Here is a 14,752-nt window from a genome sequence, read left to right on the forward strand (position 1 = left end):
CGCCTCGGTATTGTCCGCCGTTCTGACAGCCCGTGGGCTTCCCCTCTTCACATGGTTACTAAGGCCAACGGGGGTTGGCGCCCGTGCGGGGACTACCGTCGCCTAAACAATGCCACGACCCCCGACCGGTACCCCATACCGCACATACAAGATTTCTCTACCCACCTGGCGGGCGCTGCCATCTATTCCAAAATCGACTTAGTGCGGGGGTATCACCAAGTGCCGGTCCACCCACTGGATGTCCCAAAAACGGCTGTCATCACACCCTTTGGGCTCTTTGAGTTTTTACGTATGCCTTTCGGCCTTAAAGGGGCGGCGCAGACGTTTCAGCGCCTTATGGATTCTGTGCTCCGTGACATGCCATTTTTGTTTGTGTACTTAGACGACATCCTCGTGGCCAGCGCGTCGGCGGAGGAACACATGACGCACCTCAGACAGCTGTTTGACAGGCTCAGCGAACACGGCCTCATCATCAACCCAGCTAAGTGTCAGTTCGGGGAGTCGTCCATCACCTTCCTCGGGCACCACATCACTCCACAGGGGGCCGTTCCCCTCCCTGCCAGGGTTGAGGCTGTCACCATGTTCCCCCGCCCCCGCACTGTACAGTCGCTGCAGGAATTCCTGGGCATGGTGAACTTTTATAACCGTTTCCTGCCCCGTGCCGCCCACATCATGCGTCCCCTGTATGAGGCCCTGCGGGGTAAGAAGTCTAAGGACGAGCTGGACTGGTCTTCGGGGATGGACGAGGCTTTTGTGGCCGCCAAGACCGCGCTGGCCAACGCTGCGCTGCTAGCTCACCCGTCGCCTGCCGCCCCCATAGCCCTTACAACGGATGCCTCCGACTACGCCGTGGGGGCCGTGTGTGAGCAGTGGGTGGGGGGGGGGCTGGCAGCCGTTGGCGTTCTTCAGTAAACAACTCCGTGAGAGCGAGCGCAAATACAGCACCTTTGATAGGGAACTACTGGGTCTCTTCCTCGCAACCAGACACTTTAGGTTCCTATTGGAGGGCCGACAGTTCACCGCTTTCGTGGACCACAAACCGCTGACGTTCTGTATGGCCAAAACCTCAGAACCGTGGTCTGGGCGTCAGCAGCGTCATCTCGCGGCGGTTTCCGAGTTTACCACGGACATACAACACGTGTCGGGCAAGGATAACTCCGTCGCCGACTGCCTTTCACGGGCGGTTGTTAACGCCGTTCACTTGGGACTCGACTACGCCGCTATGGCAGCGGACCAAGCCAAGGACGCGACCGTTCAAGACTACCGGTCGACCCCTACGGCGCTACGGCTGGAGGACGTGACGTTCGACGCGGCCACCACCACCCTCCTCTGTGACATCTCCACCGGTCAACCGCGCCCCCTGGTGCCTACTTCCTGGCGGCGCCGAGTTTTCGACACCGTCCACGGCCTTTCCCACCCGGGAGTGAAGGCCTCGACCAAATTGGTGAGCGTCAAGTTTGTTTGGCCTGGGCTCCGTAAGGATGTTAGAGCCTGGGCCGGCTCTTGTGTGGCGTGCCAACGCGCCAAGGTGCACCGCCATACCAAGGCCCCTTTGGCGCCGTTTGTGGTTCCAGAGAGGCGGTTTGACCACGTCAATGTTGACCTGGTGGGTCCCCTGCCCCCCTCCCGTGGTTATACGTTCCTCCTCACTATTGTGGACAGGGCCACCAGGTGGCCAGAGGCTATTCCCTTGTCCTCCACGACGGCAGCAGAGGTAGCACGGGCGTTCATCGGCTGCTGGGTGGCCCGTTTCGGCACGCCTGGTGACATCACGAGCGACCGGGGCTCCCAGTTTACCTCGGAGCTCTGGACGGCGGTCGCTGAGCACCTGGGGATGAAGATCCACCGCACTACGGCGTACAACCCGCAGAGCAACGGACTTTGTGAGCGGTTCCATCGGGACATGAAAGCCGCTCTGCGGGCAAGCCTCACTGGCTGCGACTGGATGGACCGGCTCCCATGGGTCATGCTCGGCCTGCGTTCGGCCCCGAAGGAAGACCTCCAGACCTCCTCCGCTGAGCTGGTGTATGGCCAGCCCCTTCGAGTTCCGGGGGAGTTACTTCCGGATGCTACGACTCCCTGGTCGGCCGCCTCTCACCTCAGTGCGTCCCGGAGCGCTGCCGGTGCCTTCGCTCCCGTTCCGATGTCTCAACACTGCCTCCCCCGGTCCTACGTCCCCAAGGATCTGCCATCGGCGAGGTACGTCTTCATTAGGCACGACAGCCATCGGTCCCCGCTGCAGCCCCCATACGACGGGCCCTTCCGCGTCCTGGAGGCGGGGGATAAGAACTTTGTGGTGGACATGGGGGGCAGGCCGGAGCGGGTCGCTATAGACCGTCTCAAGCCTGCTCACTTGGACATTGGGGAGCCAATGCAATTGGCCCTACCCCCGCGGCGGGGACGCCCTCCTAGGTCGGCCCCGGCACCTGCCTCTGTTCCTGCTTCGGCCCCGCCTATGGCCCGGGTTTCGGCCCCATCTGTTTCCCCTCCTGTGAAGCGCAGCCGTTATGGCCGCAGGGTCCACCCCCCGACTCGTCACTTGTTTTCCCCGTGACTTTGCACTATGTCATTGACTGTTCTGTTGTAGAGTCTATTTTTATGTTCATGAGTTGCGCTTTTGCTGTTTTGCATTGTTTTGTGTAGGTGAATTCTGGGGGGGCCTGTGTGGTGACCCACATCTATATAACTAGAGACATTCACCTAAGAGAGAATGCACTTCCGCTTCCGGTCCAGAGTTCAGTGTCGTTGTCGAATATATGACATGTAAAGTTGGAGCTAGTAAACTACCTCGACTACGTCTACTCTCACGTCTCCTGTCTCGTTGTTTTCTAACTCCACAACACTCTAAAATCCCTTTTTCAAGTAAGTTGACTCTTTGAGATTAATTCTTGCAGGAAAACCCATTCAAATTCAACAATCAACTCAAAACATCAATATATAACATTAACATCGAGGGAATATTGTAACGTGCACGGATAAGTAGACACATTAGCCCTTAGCTAACGGGTCCGACTGGTTAATGTCGTCGCCCACGGTGCAGAAAATCCGAGTTCGCGTCCCGGCTGTGACGGTCCGGCCGGGCTGCCCCCCCGAACTCGCTGCATTGGTGTCAGAACTGGGATGGTGAGACCGTGAGGTCGTCGGAAGCATGTGTGCCCAGAGGCGTGAGGTAGCCTCAAGTTCGCGCCCCGGCAGTGACGGTCCGTCTGGGGACGCCCTTCTTGAAGGAAGGGCGCAATGTAACGATCACGGATGAATATACTCGATAGCCCTTGGCTAACGGGTTGGACCCTTTAGTCGACTGGTTAACGTTGTCGCCCGCGGGGCGGAAAATCCGAGTTCACGTGACGGTCCGGCCGGGCTGCCCCTGCAATATTTTGTACTGTGATGGAACAAAAAGACGCAAAATTCACCGATGGAATCGGACGATTCTGTCCGTCCTCGGTTTGATGGTATCTTTGCTGTTACTACTGCAGTGGATGCCATGGCAGTAAATAGCCCCTGTACGAACGACTACAGCATTTTCGTAACTCATTATGACCGACAATCCATGAAAACTGTGAAAACACGCAAAATTCGCAATATTTTGATTTTAGCTCCAGTCGAACAGTAATGGCGGCGGTTCAGTGACGTCATGTTACGTGTTACACGTCGCGAACTTCATTGGTACTTCCGTACGATGACCCTTTGCACGTGACGTCACGTCCCACTCGCGAGGAATATGAACGCCATGACGGGCGGCAGGAAGTGATAGACCGGGAAATTCAAAAGCGAACAAAAACAAACAAAATATTGCGACGGATGAGTAGCTATTATAGTTTAAATTTAAGTGATGGCTACCAATAGTCAGAGTAATGTTGTGGAGTTGTCCTGTGAAGTGAGTCACCTTGTAGGACGGCACGAAGAGCAATATGTGGAGAAGCTAGCGATAGCAGGGTTAGCTACCGACCCGTACCTTCTTCCTACCGATGTGTTCACGGATCTAGGGGAAACAGGTTAAAAACATGCACAGCTGGCTAGCTATGTCTTACCTTTGTCATTATGAGGTACATCCCCCTGCTGTGAGCGTAGCACCGCGATTCTGTAACCCAACCAGCTACAAAGAACTGGTAAGCATCCAGACTTTTGTATGCTTTTAGGTCAGCACCTATGTATGGGGACACTCCGTTGGTAACATAGTGGTACAGATCGTGTGGATTGAACCCGGGCAGACTGGACGATTTTGCTAGATCCGTGAACACCGGTAGGAAGAAGGTACGGGTCGGTAGCTAACCCTGCTATCGCTAGCTTCTCCACATATTGCTCTTTGTGCCGTCCTACAAGGGGACTCACTTCACAGGACAACTCCACAACATTACTCTGACTCTTGGTAACCATCACTTAAATTTAAACTATAATAGCTACTCATCCGTCGCAATATTTTGTTCGTTTTTGTTGTTCGCTCTTGAATTTCCCGGTCTATCACTTCCTGCCGTCCGTCATGGCGCAGTCTCCCTCGTCACGTGATAATTGTGACGCATCTGCAAAGGGTGAATCTCTGTTCTGTGGTCCGACCAAGCCGCTGTTTGGGTGGACTCTTGTCAGTTCTGAAGAGGGAGAAACGATCCCAAAAAGATTAAAACCTATATTGTGAGCTCTACAGGCGGAGACGTGCCACGTGTTTTGTACCCAGAGCATCAATATCTCATATTTCATTACTATATTACTTGTATTATTGTTTTGTACTTGTTGAAAGAGTCCACAAGCTTCAATATATGTCTGGTATTTACAGCTTTTCTGCATTTTAAATGTTGAATGTTTGGTATTCTTTGTTCTATTTTCTAGATTAAGCGATGTGGTAAGCAAATTGCCCACATTTATACAAGACTTGTTGGTTCAAAAATAACAAAAACGTACTGTATTGTTTAAGAAAATACAGAAGGGTGAAGATTTAAATATTGAATAATTGGTACATTCTGTACTTAATGGTTAGCGTTTGCATTTGTTTGCTCATAGAAAACAAAGGAAAATTCCCACACATAAAATTCGCCTCTGCAATGCCTTTTGATTATTTCATCATGGCGTTTCTCATAGTACACTCATACATACATACATACATACATACATACATATATATGGTAATAAAAGATGAATGAAGAGTTATCCAAAGGAATTGAATCAAGTGCAACTGGACTTGGTATATGGATGGATATACACCAAGTCCAGTTGCACTTGATTCAATTCCTTTGGATAACCATGACCTGGATGAATGAGAACATTCACAGACATGAATGAAGAGTCGTCTTCATTTATTTTCAGTGGGTTTTTACGGGAATGTGCTTCTTTCAGATCAATTTGAGGAGTGCCTATGGTTTGCTTCATCCACATTTTATCGTGCAGTGTGGGACTTTCACTGGTCTGGTCCTGGTCTTGTCTCGGTCTCGATACATACTGGTCTCGGTCATGACTTGGTCTCGGTTTGGGCTTGAAAACTGCTCGAAACACTGGAAAGTCCGTTTCGTTGACACTACAGATTCAACAAACTGAAAGCGGATGCTCACCGACATCTACCGCCGTCTGGGAGAGCAGGTTTGCGTTTCCTTATTTTGGCTCAGGCAAGCAACACGCTATTGCGCAGCCGCAGACACGTCTTCGTTTAACTGAACCATTTTCAAGTCAATCATCGGATTGTGGGCGGTTTGATCACGCCTTGCACCAGGAAATTGGCTTATTATTGGTAAATACTCGCTTACAATATTTTGTGTGAAGCGATTCAAAGCGTAGACTATTTGCCAAATTGTGATAGGAATAAAATGCGTACAGTTATATCCATACTCGGCATTATATTAAGCCCGATTGCTCTGGCCCTAGACAATGGCTTGGCGCTAACACCAGCCATGGGCTGGCTACACTGGGAGAGATTTTTGTGCAATGTTGACTGTGATACGGATCCGAATAACTGCATCAGGTAAGATGCCAATGCTCTCCTCAGATGTCAGAGCCGAGCCCAAACCAACCTATTTCTAACAGAACACAAAGACACCGTCCTACTAATCCTTACCCTATTTTAAAAAGAATTTACACCATGACATTGACGACTGTCACGTGGTTGCTACTGTAACTACCATCCTGCATGCTGCAGTGAGCGTCTATACATGCAGATGGCAGATGTGATGGTGAGGGATGGCTGGAGGGAGGCTGGGTATGAATACATCTGTATCGATGACTGTTGGCCCTCCCACCAACGAGATGCCCAGGGACGCCTGCAGGCAGACCCGAAAAGGTTCCCGGGGGGCATCAAAAAGCTGGCCGACTATGTGAGTGTGCGTAATAGCTGAATCAAGTGCTTTATAACCTACTTACACTGCGAATGCACTAAATACTGTCAAAAACATCAGACAAATAATCTATTCCCTGAGAGGGAAATAAAAAATAAAAAAACTAGGACAAATACTTGTTCACTATGGCTGCAACTTCTTGCATAATAATTCAGAACAAGAAGCAAATTCTGACCCCATGTCTTTGAATTCCCACCCACAAAATCCTCCTCATCCAAGGATTATATAAAGCATATTGTCTCAGGTAGGACACCACTCTGACAGCTAATTCCAGTTGTCTCGTATGGGAGAGACCTAGAATATATCTGGCTGCCAAAACTCGCAATTATTTCCAAAAAGAAATGGCTATAGTGTCTCACAAAGGTTAAGGTAGGGCTGTCTCCGGCTGCAGAAGCGCCATTAAGTTTTCAGTTGAGCAATATTGCCATCTACAGGTAGCAGTGCATTACTGCAACTACCACCTGCGGTTGTAACAATTAATGATGCATTTATGTAGGGTACGTTTAACAAATATGACATATCTGAGATCTCTTTTTTAGCATGAATAAATGAATGGCTGATTGAGAAATAATAATGCTGTATTAGGTCCATTCAAAAGGTTTGAAGCTGGGTATCTATGGTGATGTTGGCGTGAACACCTGTGCAGGCTACCCTGGCAGTCAGGGTTACTATGAGACCGATGCCCAGACCTTTGCTGATTGGGGAGTGGATCTGCTCAAATTTGATGGCTGCTTTATGAACTGGACCTCCTTAAGTGAAGGTAAGCTTGAATGATATTGTGACTGCTGTCGCATAGCTGACAGAGACCCCAATCATTTAAATGTATTTGTTAAACTAGGACAATTTAATATGATATCTATGTATTTGAATTTTTTTTAAGTACAACAGAAAAAAAAATGTTTGAGGGTAAGGTCCTTTTGCAATCTTAACAGTAGTCTGGAAGATATGTTTGAAGGAAAAACAATCCTTTGATGCACATCCTGTCCTCATTCTGTGTCTTATTCTGACTCCAAGCACCACTCAGAACAGATTCGCCAGACATGGTCTGATTTGGGCCTTATTTTAACACTTAGTGAATTTCTTTTTTGGTCAAGGCTATGTGAAGATGTCAAAAGCACTGAACAGCACCGGAAAAAGTATCTACTATTCTTGTGAGTGGCCATTATACGAGTGGATCTTCAATCAGGTGAGTGAGGAAGACATGTAGTCATGTATATTTGATTTCAATCTACTTAACTCAAAACACAGTATTTGTGAGTCACAATCTAAACTACACCTTCAGCAAATAGTGAAATTATATAGTGTAGTATTGAATTACTACAATGAGAAGCATATGTGTCGTTGCCTTTAATATAGATGCTATCAACCATTTTCATCAACAATGAACAATTCTTTGCCTGCAGCCTAACTACACAGCCATCCGCGAGACATGTAATCACTGGCGTAACTTTGCTGACATATACGACTCCTGGAGCGCTGTCAAGTCCATCTTGGACTGGACTGCTTCTCATCAGGACACCATCGTCCCTGCAGCTGGGCCTGGGGGCTGGAATGATCCCGATATGGTAATCTGCTCCACTTGAGCACTCTTTCTCCCCCTTTTTGACCTCAAACCAAAAGCCAGTGCCAATGACCTTAGTTTATCCACCGCTGTGGACTTTTTATGAGTCATGTGGCAGTCTCGTGCAGTGATAGGGAACATGCAAGATAACACTGAGCTAAGAAGTTTCCAGCTCGAGGAAAGGCTCATGATACTGTCATGGGAGATTGAATGGGAGGTAAAACATGGTCGCTGTGCATATTTTCAGCCAAACAGCTCAGTTTCTTTTTATGACACGTTCCTCCTTTCATCCTTCTGTCTTGAAGATTAATTCATTGTGGTGCTAAGTTTTCAGAATACAACCAATATTTTCAATAATTTACAAGATCCACTTAAATGTGTTCACAAATGTATGTTAATTCTTATGTGATGTGCATTTACTTGTAGTGGTATAACTGGAATTATAACTCAATAATGTCCCAAAGACAGCAGTGAAGAAGCTGCTGCAGTGAAACCAACATCCTGTTTCTTGAATGTTGATGCAATAACCAAACATTTTCCATCTATAGGTCGAAATGGTCCTTCTCTGTTCAACAACACACATCATTCCTCATATATCACTGATCCCATGCCTGTGCCTAAAACAGATAATAATTGGAAACTTTGGCCTAAGTCATGACCAGCAAGAATCTCAGATGGCCTTGTGGGCCATCATGGCTGCCCCTCTGCTGATGTCTAATGACCTGAGAGACATCTGTCCCCACTCCAAAGAACTGCTGCAGAACAGACACATTATAGCCATCAGCCAGGACCCACTGGGCAAGCAGGGATACTGCACTGCCAAGGTAGGATGAAAAGATGACTGGAATATGTGCATCACTGCCATTTTTTAAATTATTCTGTTTAACTGGCTCATCCCACTAAGGAAAGCCAAGCATTTAATGACAACACTAAATGCTGAAACATACTGAAACTGTTTTGACAGCAGTTTAAGCATGAACTGTTAATCTGAAAATGGTGTACCATGCAGGAGTCAGGAACATTTATTTGTTTGAATCTTCAATGCACTGGAATGTCTGACAATTGTTATGCAATGTTTGACAGGATATTATACATCGTACATCTGCAGTATAAATCCATATGTATCAATTCTTTCCCAGGTCGATAGTTTCGAGGTGTGGGAGAGGCCTTTGTCCAAGCACAGGATCGCTATAGCTGTGTTGAACAAGCAAGAAATTGGTGGTCCACGCAAGCTGCTCATCAGTGCAGCACCTGGTTGGAAGATCTGTGACCCCCAGTGTAATGTCACCCGGATCCTGCCTCAGTACACTGAGCTGGGTATTCAGACTCTACAAAGCAAGCTATTTGTAACTGTCAACCCTTCAGGAACAGCGCTGCTGACAGTCTCTCCCATCAGGGGTTTCACCAATAACATGCATTGGCACGACCACTCTGTCAAAGACAAGCACACCGTTCTGTAGAAGTGATTGATAATTATAATGCAGTCTAGTCTGGGTTTTACTGTGCTTGAAAGGACTGAGACTGTTGTGCAGGGTTTCTATGATTTATTTTATATTTTTACCCTCCCCAATATATTGGGATAAGGATGCTGAAGATTGAGCTGCCAGGCAAGAGGAAAGCCACAGATGAGGTTTATGGATGTGGTGAGGGAGGACATGCAGGTGGCTGGTGTGACAGAGGAAGATCAAGAGGACAGGAAGAGATGGAAATGGATGAGCCGCTGTGGCGACCCATAACGGGAGCAGCCAAAAGTAATAATAGACCCTTTTCCGGACCAAATATATTGACTGGATTTCAAGATTTCAGAGGTGGTGTTTCAGTATGTTGGTGATATTGCTCAGCCTATAGGAGCAACGCCAAGTTTAATCATTTTTCTTGCAAGATGCCTAGGGAATCTGTATTTTTACTGTTAAGCTTGGGAAGTAGAATTCTTTTGTCAGATTTGTATATGTATTTTATTGTGACTGCTGTCGTGTGATCATCAGTTCAGACCTTAAAATTAATGCTTACATTATTTTTGAATAAATGATTGAATTTTGTACAATTGCAGGTTCTCACCAAACTTATGAGTAATGTAAATGCAGGCTCTCCTTTTTTTCTTCAAAGTGGCTTGGTAAAGTGATCTTGTTCTTTGTCGTAAATCATTCCAGATACTGACAGGTTTGCGTAGGCACAAGGCATGTAGACATTTCTACAACTCACGAGTTTTTTAAGGTTCAATTACTTGATCATTCACACGACATTGGTGAAGATTAAAGCTAGATTCACACTTTAATGGAATTTCCATTGCCACTGACACATCAATTCATGTCAATAGTAAATGACTGACTGTTGGCGCTATGCTCTCGTTCATAGCAGTTTCACAGGTTACAAGACAAAAAAAATTGAATGGTAAGCCATAACTCAAAGTGACAACAGAATCAGTTTGGGTGAGCTCAAATCAACCTGGAAAATGGCAGAGAAGTTATTTTACCAGTGCAGGAGTTGCACAAACCAACTGTTAAAGCATGCAGGAACATTTGAAAATATGGCCAAAGTTGCCTGATACTTTTTAATGTCAGGTATGGGGACTTTATTAGGCTGTTAAGCAGTTTGCTGGCTATGACCATTTTGACACAAATTTGCTGCAATATGAGGCACTGCCCATCACAAACAATTAGCTGTATTTAAAGTCAATTCAAAGTCCTTATGTTTGTTGATTGGGTACATTTTTCAAGGGCGGACCCTTTTCCATTTTCTGCGCTCTTCTAAGTGTCAAGTAGAACAGAAATTCCACGTGTGAATGTAACCCAAAGCAAATACACTATCGAGAAAGGACATCAAATGTTGTGCATTTCAACAAGCACAGTAGAAATTAAGGACAACACATGTTTAAATTTCAACCCATTTATTGAAAACTGTGACAAACTCATCTGTGAGAAAGGTGCAGTTTAAAACTGGATGACCTGGCCCTGAAAAAGAAAGGAAAAGCAGTGTTATAGCACAGCTCAAGGGGAATTACTGAGCATGTCAAATGGCTTAACGCATGATGGAAAAAGTGACCGTTATTCAACACACAAGAGTGATTCCAATTTTCTGAATCACTGTAACGAATGATTTGGGTTTTGTTTGTTTTTTCAGTGGTTTAACTAAGACATGTCATGAACCATTGCTATTTTCAATTTGTCTGTTGCATTGAATGTTCCGATTTTAAAGGTCCCATGAAATGAAAATGGTATTGTCAATTCCTACACCTTTTATCTGCACTTAATTCACATGAGCTGAAATTTTTTAAAAATCCAAAAATATTTTGCATTATTTCTGTGTTTAACAATATTTAACTGTACCTGAAAAATATACAATATTTTAAGTAACGTCATCCTGCACCCGATGAGGGACACTGAACAATAATGTCCGATGAATGGAATGAGATGCAGAGAAGGTATTCAGCCAATAGCACATCGATGCCCACATTTTTCTAAAAAATCCCCAGTCGTTACTGGTCATTAGTCAAACTGGTGGAAAATTTGGGTGGAATTATTAAATTGCACCCAACTGTTCTTTATCATTCAGGCATTTGTCAAATCGTGGAAGTTCGCAATGCTCTACATATCATGGAACCTTTAACGACAAATTTTAGCTACCAATACCTTTGACTTTGTAAGTCTTTGAAATCTACTATGCACAACAAGGAGTAAATTCAACGAACAGGGGGAAAAAAAAGATTACATGACTATATTTTTAATTCCCTAAGAGACAATCTTCAGCGTCCCTGGTTGTGCTACAAATATAAAAACTGAACAAAACACACCGATTTAAACCACCCTCTGCACTGTGTGGTGGTTAATGAGAATAAGAATAAGCTGAAGCCAAAAAGCAATATGCCTGATCCCCAATACCAACTGTTCCTGTAATTCTAGTCAGCTACCAAGTAAAGGGGTTGAATACATTTCTTGTTCCTATAATTAAATTAGTTGTTTCCCATAATTTAATTATTGGTTATGAGACTGATGAATTGATACCATTTAGTTAAACTAAGGTTTCTGTTTTCCCAAACTCTTGACAATTTGGACTTAAAGCCACTAACGGGTTCATAATAAAGATTCTAATACAATTAGACCAACGTTTGATAATTTTTAAGCAGTTCTGACAAAGGTCTTAGTATTGGGATGGTGTGGATAGGGATAGGATTTGTGAAATTTTTATTAATTTGCTTTACTTTGCCTGCTATTGGCCTAAAGTCTACCATTCTCAGTAAACCCATCCTGTTTGAAAAGCATAATAACTTGTACACTTTAACGATTTTAAGGACAGCCAGATAAGCTGAGTAGATACTCTTCGCTGCCAAAAAAAAGTAGTGGAGGAAGGATGCCTTTGAGTCACAGACCAAACTTGAGAGAATTCAATTCTCGATTGTTTTTCAAATTATCTGTGCACAAACATCCGACTTTTAGTTTTCTATTGGTCACCTGTAATGAAGACCACAGAGAAAACGACTTGAGAAATCAGTGACTTTAGGGAGAATGTCTTTACAAAATCCATTTGCAGGCATGTTCTACATTTTTCTCATGTCTTAACACCTTAGCATATTTCAATAATTCTAATGTGAGGCGACTATCCCAATTTTCTTCTCTCAGACCTGTCTAGAAAAATTATCATTTTCTCTCTCTCTCTCTTTTTTTTTTTAAAGACTATATAAGTCATGTTCTTGGGAAATATTTTTGGCAGTCATACCTTAAACAAGTACTCCATACTCTATACAAATGTCCAAAATGGACTCGCAAGCTTTAGTCCCTGATGAATATAATGTGTAGGCAACGATTGTCAATTTGCTATGTTACACAGGGTCAAAAACTTCACAAGTTGTATGGTGATTGATATTTAAACTCAACTAGATTACCCCAATTTTCCATGTCGGCCTATATTGAAAGCACGACTATATTCAACATTAGTTATCTGTCTACACATAGTACACATTTATTGGCTCTTTCCACATTAATAACCACCATTACGCAGTTGTGAAGAACTTCCTGCATGATGGCCTATGTTGTACTTCTAAATTGATGGCCTGACTGTTGACCAGGATTCAATTAACAACTGATTCATTTTTTGGATTTCTATATCTAATTTTACCTATCCAGGTCTTTACAATCGTAGAGTTAAGGCCAGTATTTATTACAAGAACCTATTACCAATTAGAATCATAATATATTTGCTTTCACATGTTACCAGAGTACAACCAGAAAAATCCAGATTGTGGGCAAAACAGTAGCAAGGCATACACAGACATACAATATCATTAGTGATGTCACAATTATTCTTACCTTTCTCTTCTTGTCACCACCCAACTCAAAATGCTTGCATCTCTTGATGGCCAACATTCTCTTGGATCTGCAGTTGGGCTCCACACACTCTAGCCTCAGCACAATCTTCTTTGTAGTCTTAGCCTGTAAACAAAGTGTGTAACTGTATGATTCAATGAACTGTTAGAACACTGGTCCTAAACAATCAGAATATACCTGAAGGGCAATCATACCTTTTTGCGGAAAATTGGCTTAGTTTGTCCACCGTAACCACTCTGCTTTCTGTCGTATCTTCTCTTACCTGCAATAGAGTAACAGTTTATTGATGATTCACAGCAAGCCTCATTCACAAAACTCAATGTGTCACAATTGCGGATCTAACATACCCTGTGCATAAAGGGAATCCTTGCCCTTCTTGTACTGGGTTACTTTGTGGGGCTGATGCTTCTTGCACTTTTTGCAGTAGGTCCTGCGGGTCTTCGGCACGTTAACCTTGGCACAAGAGAAAAGTTCAGCCGAGCGCACAAGACTAAAACATTATAGCTAACTGACAGATAACTCGTGTATCTGGCTAATAGTTTACAGCAGACCGATTAAAAACTGTGAATGAGACTTCCCACCAAGCAACGGTAACGCTGCTTCAGCCAATTAACAGCTTGCTAGCTTAGCAGCAGGGTAGCTACTGCTACTTCACCGGCTACATCTGCAGATATATATGTACGTATTGGAAGAGCAGCATGGTTAACATGGGACTGTTTAGCCTCATCACGTCCAACCTTGTGTGAACTTTTTCCTTTTTTCAAATAACAGCCGATATTGCCAAAATGCCCCTACGCGAATCGAGTGAATGTAGCAAAAAGCTATTAGACTCGGCGGAACTTCAAACCCATTTCTACAAAAAAGCAGACGTGGGAAATATGGTTTTCTATGTTTGATTTCTAGGTGTTCGGATGTAATAACGAGTATTGCAAACGACATTTTAATTAATCCCTAAACGTGAACCAGATGGAACGCAACCACGGCAAACTACAGCCATTTGATATGAACAGTCAGTCGGCCGAGTTTCGTTCATGGGTTAATAATTTATATTCACAATACATTATGGCTAAATAATATGCTAAACATGTACACAGAAACAGTGTTTAGACATATGGATTATGTCGAGGCAATCAAGTTGTTCCAGTTGCTAAGATTAAAGTTGATGCTACAATGTGTATTTGTTAGCAAATTCCGTACCATGTCGGCGACCCTGCTGCAGAGGAAAAGAGGAAGCTCGAAGCCGGAAAGACTTTTTAATCAAGCGCCGGGCGGCCTGCTGCCGCGCTATTTCTTACGGCTTCCCCCTAGCGGTTAGTTGAGTTTGGAGGACCAACTACAAAATTGTCAAACGTAATAACCAAACAGCAAATAGCTTTTATAACAATTCACTGGTTTGTTGTGGGGGTTTTTTAAACATGTAAAATTGCATAAATATAAGGCATTGTTTTTGGATCCTAACGGATTACCAACGTTTTGTCCCTGTGATATGTAAAATATAAGTGGTAAGGAGAGAATCTCACTATGACAGGTGAAATGGTCTAAATCTGTTTGGT

At 44.6% G+C, this 14,752-nt stretch overlaps 2 protein-coding genes across 2 annotated transcripts; one reads left to right on the forward strand and one right to left on the reverse strand.

The window, feature by feature from the left end:
* Window positions 1-5,780: 5,780 nt before the first annotated feature.
* Window positions 5,781-9,338, forward strand: gla (galactosidase, alpha). Its single transcript, XM_056277422.1, has 7 exons — window positions 5,781-5,947; window positions 6,122-6,296; window positions 6,903-7,077; window positions 7,412-7,503; window positions 7,721-7,882; window positions 8,505-8,702; window positions 9,018-9,338. Exons 1-7 carry the CDS (start codon window positions 5,793-5,795, stop codon window positions 9,336-9,338), a joined length of 1,278 nt encoding a protein of 425 aa, XP_056133397.1. The 5' UTR covers window positions 5,781-5,792.
* A 1,410-nt stretch (window positions 9,339-10,748) lies between these two features.
* Window positions 10,749-14,448, reverse strand: rpl36a (ribosomal protein L36A). Its single transcript, XM_056283384.1, has 5 exons — window positions 14,397-14,448; window positions 13,547-13,652; window positions 13,394-13,461; window positions 13,182-13,304; window positions 10,749-10,829 (listed from the first exon to the last, which is right to left on the reverse strand). Exons 1-5 carry the CDS (start codon window positions 14,397-14,399, stop codon window positions 10,809-10,811), a joined length of 321 nt encoding a protein of 106 aa, XP_056139359.1. The 5' UTR covers window positions 14,400-14,448; the 3' UTR covers window positions 10,749-10,808.
* Between the last annotated feature and the right edge of the window lie 304 nt (window positions 14,449-14,752).

The sequence above is a fragment of the Lampris incognitus genome, chromosome 1 (genome assembly GCF_029633865.1).
Source record: "Lampris incognitus isolate fLamInc1 chromosome 1, fLamInc1.hap2, whole genome shotgun sequence".
NCBI classification, from domain to species: Eukaryota; Metazoa; Chordata; class Actinopteri; order Lampriformes; family Lampridae; genus Lampris; species Lampris incognitus.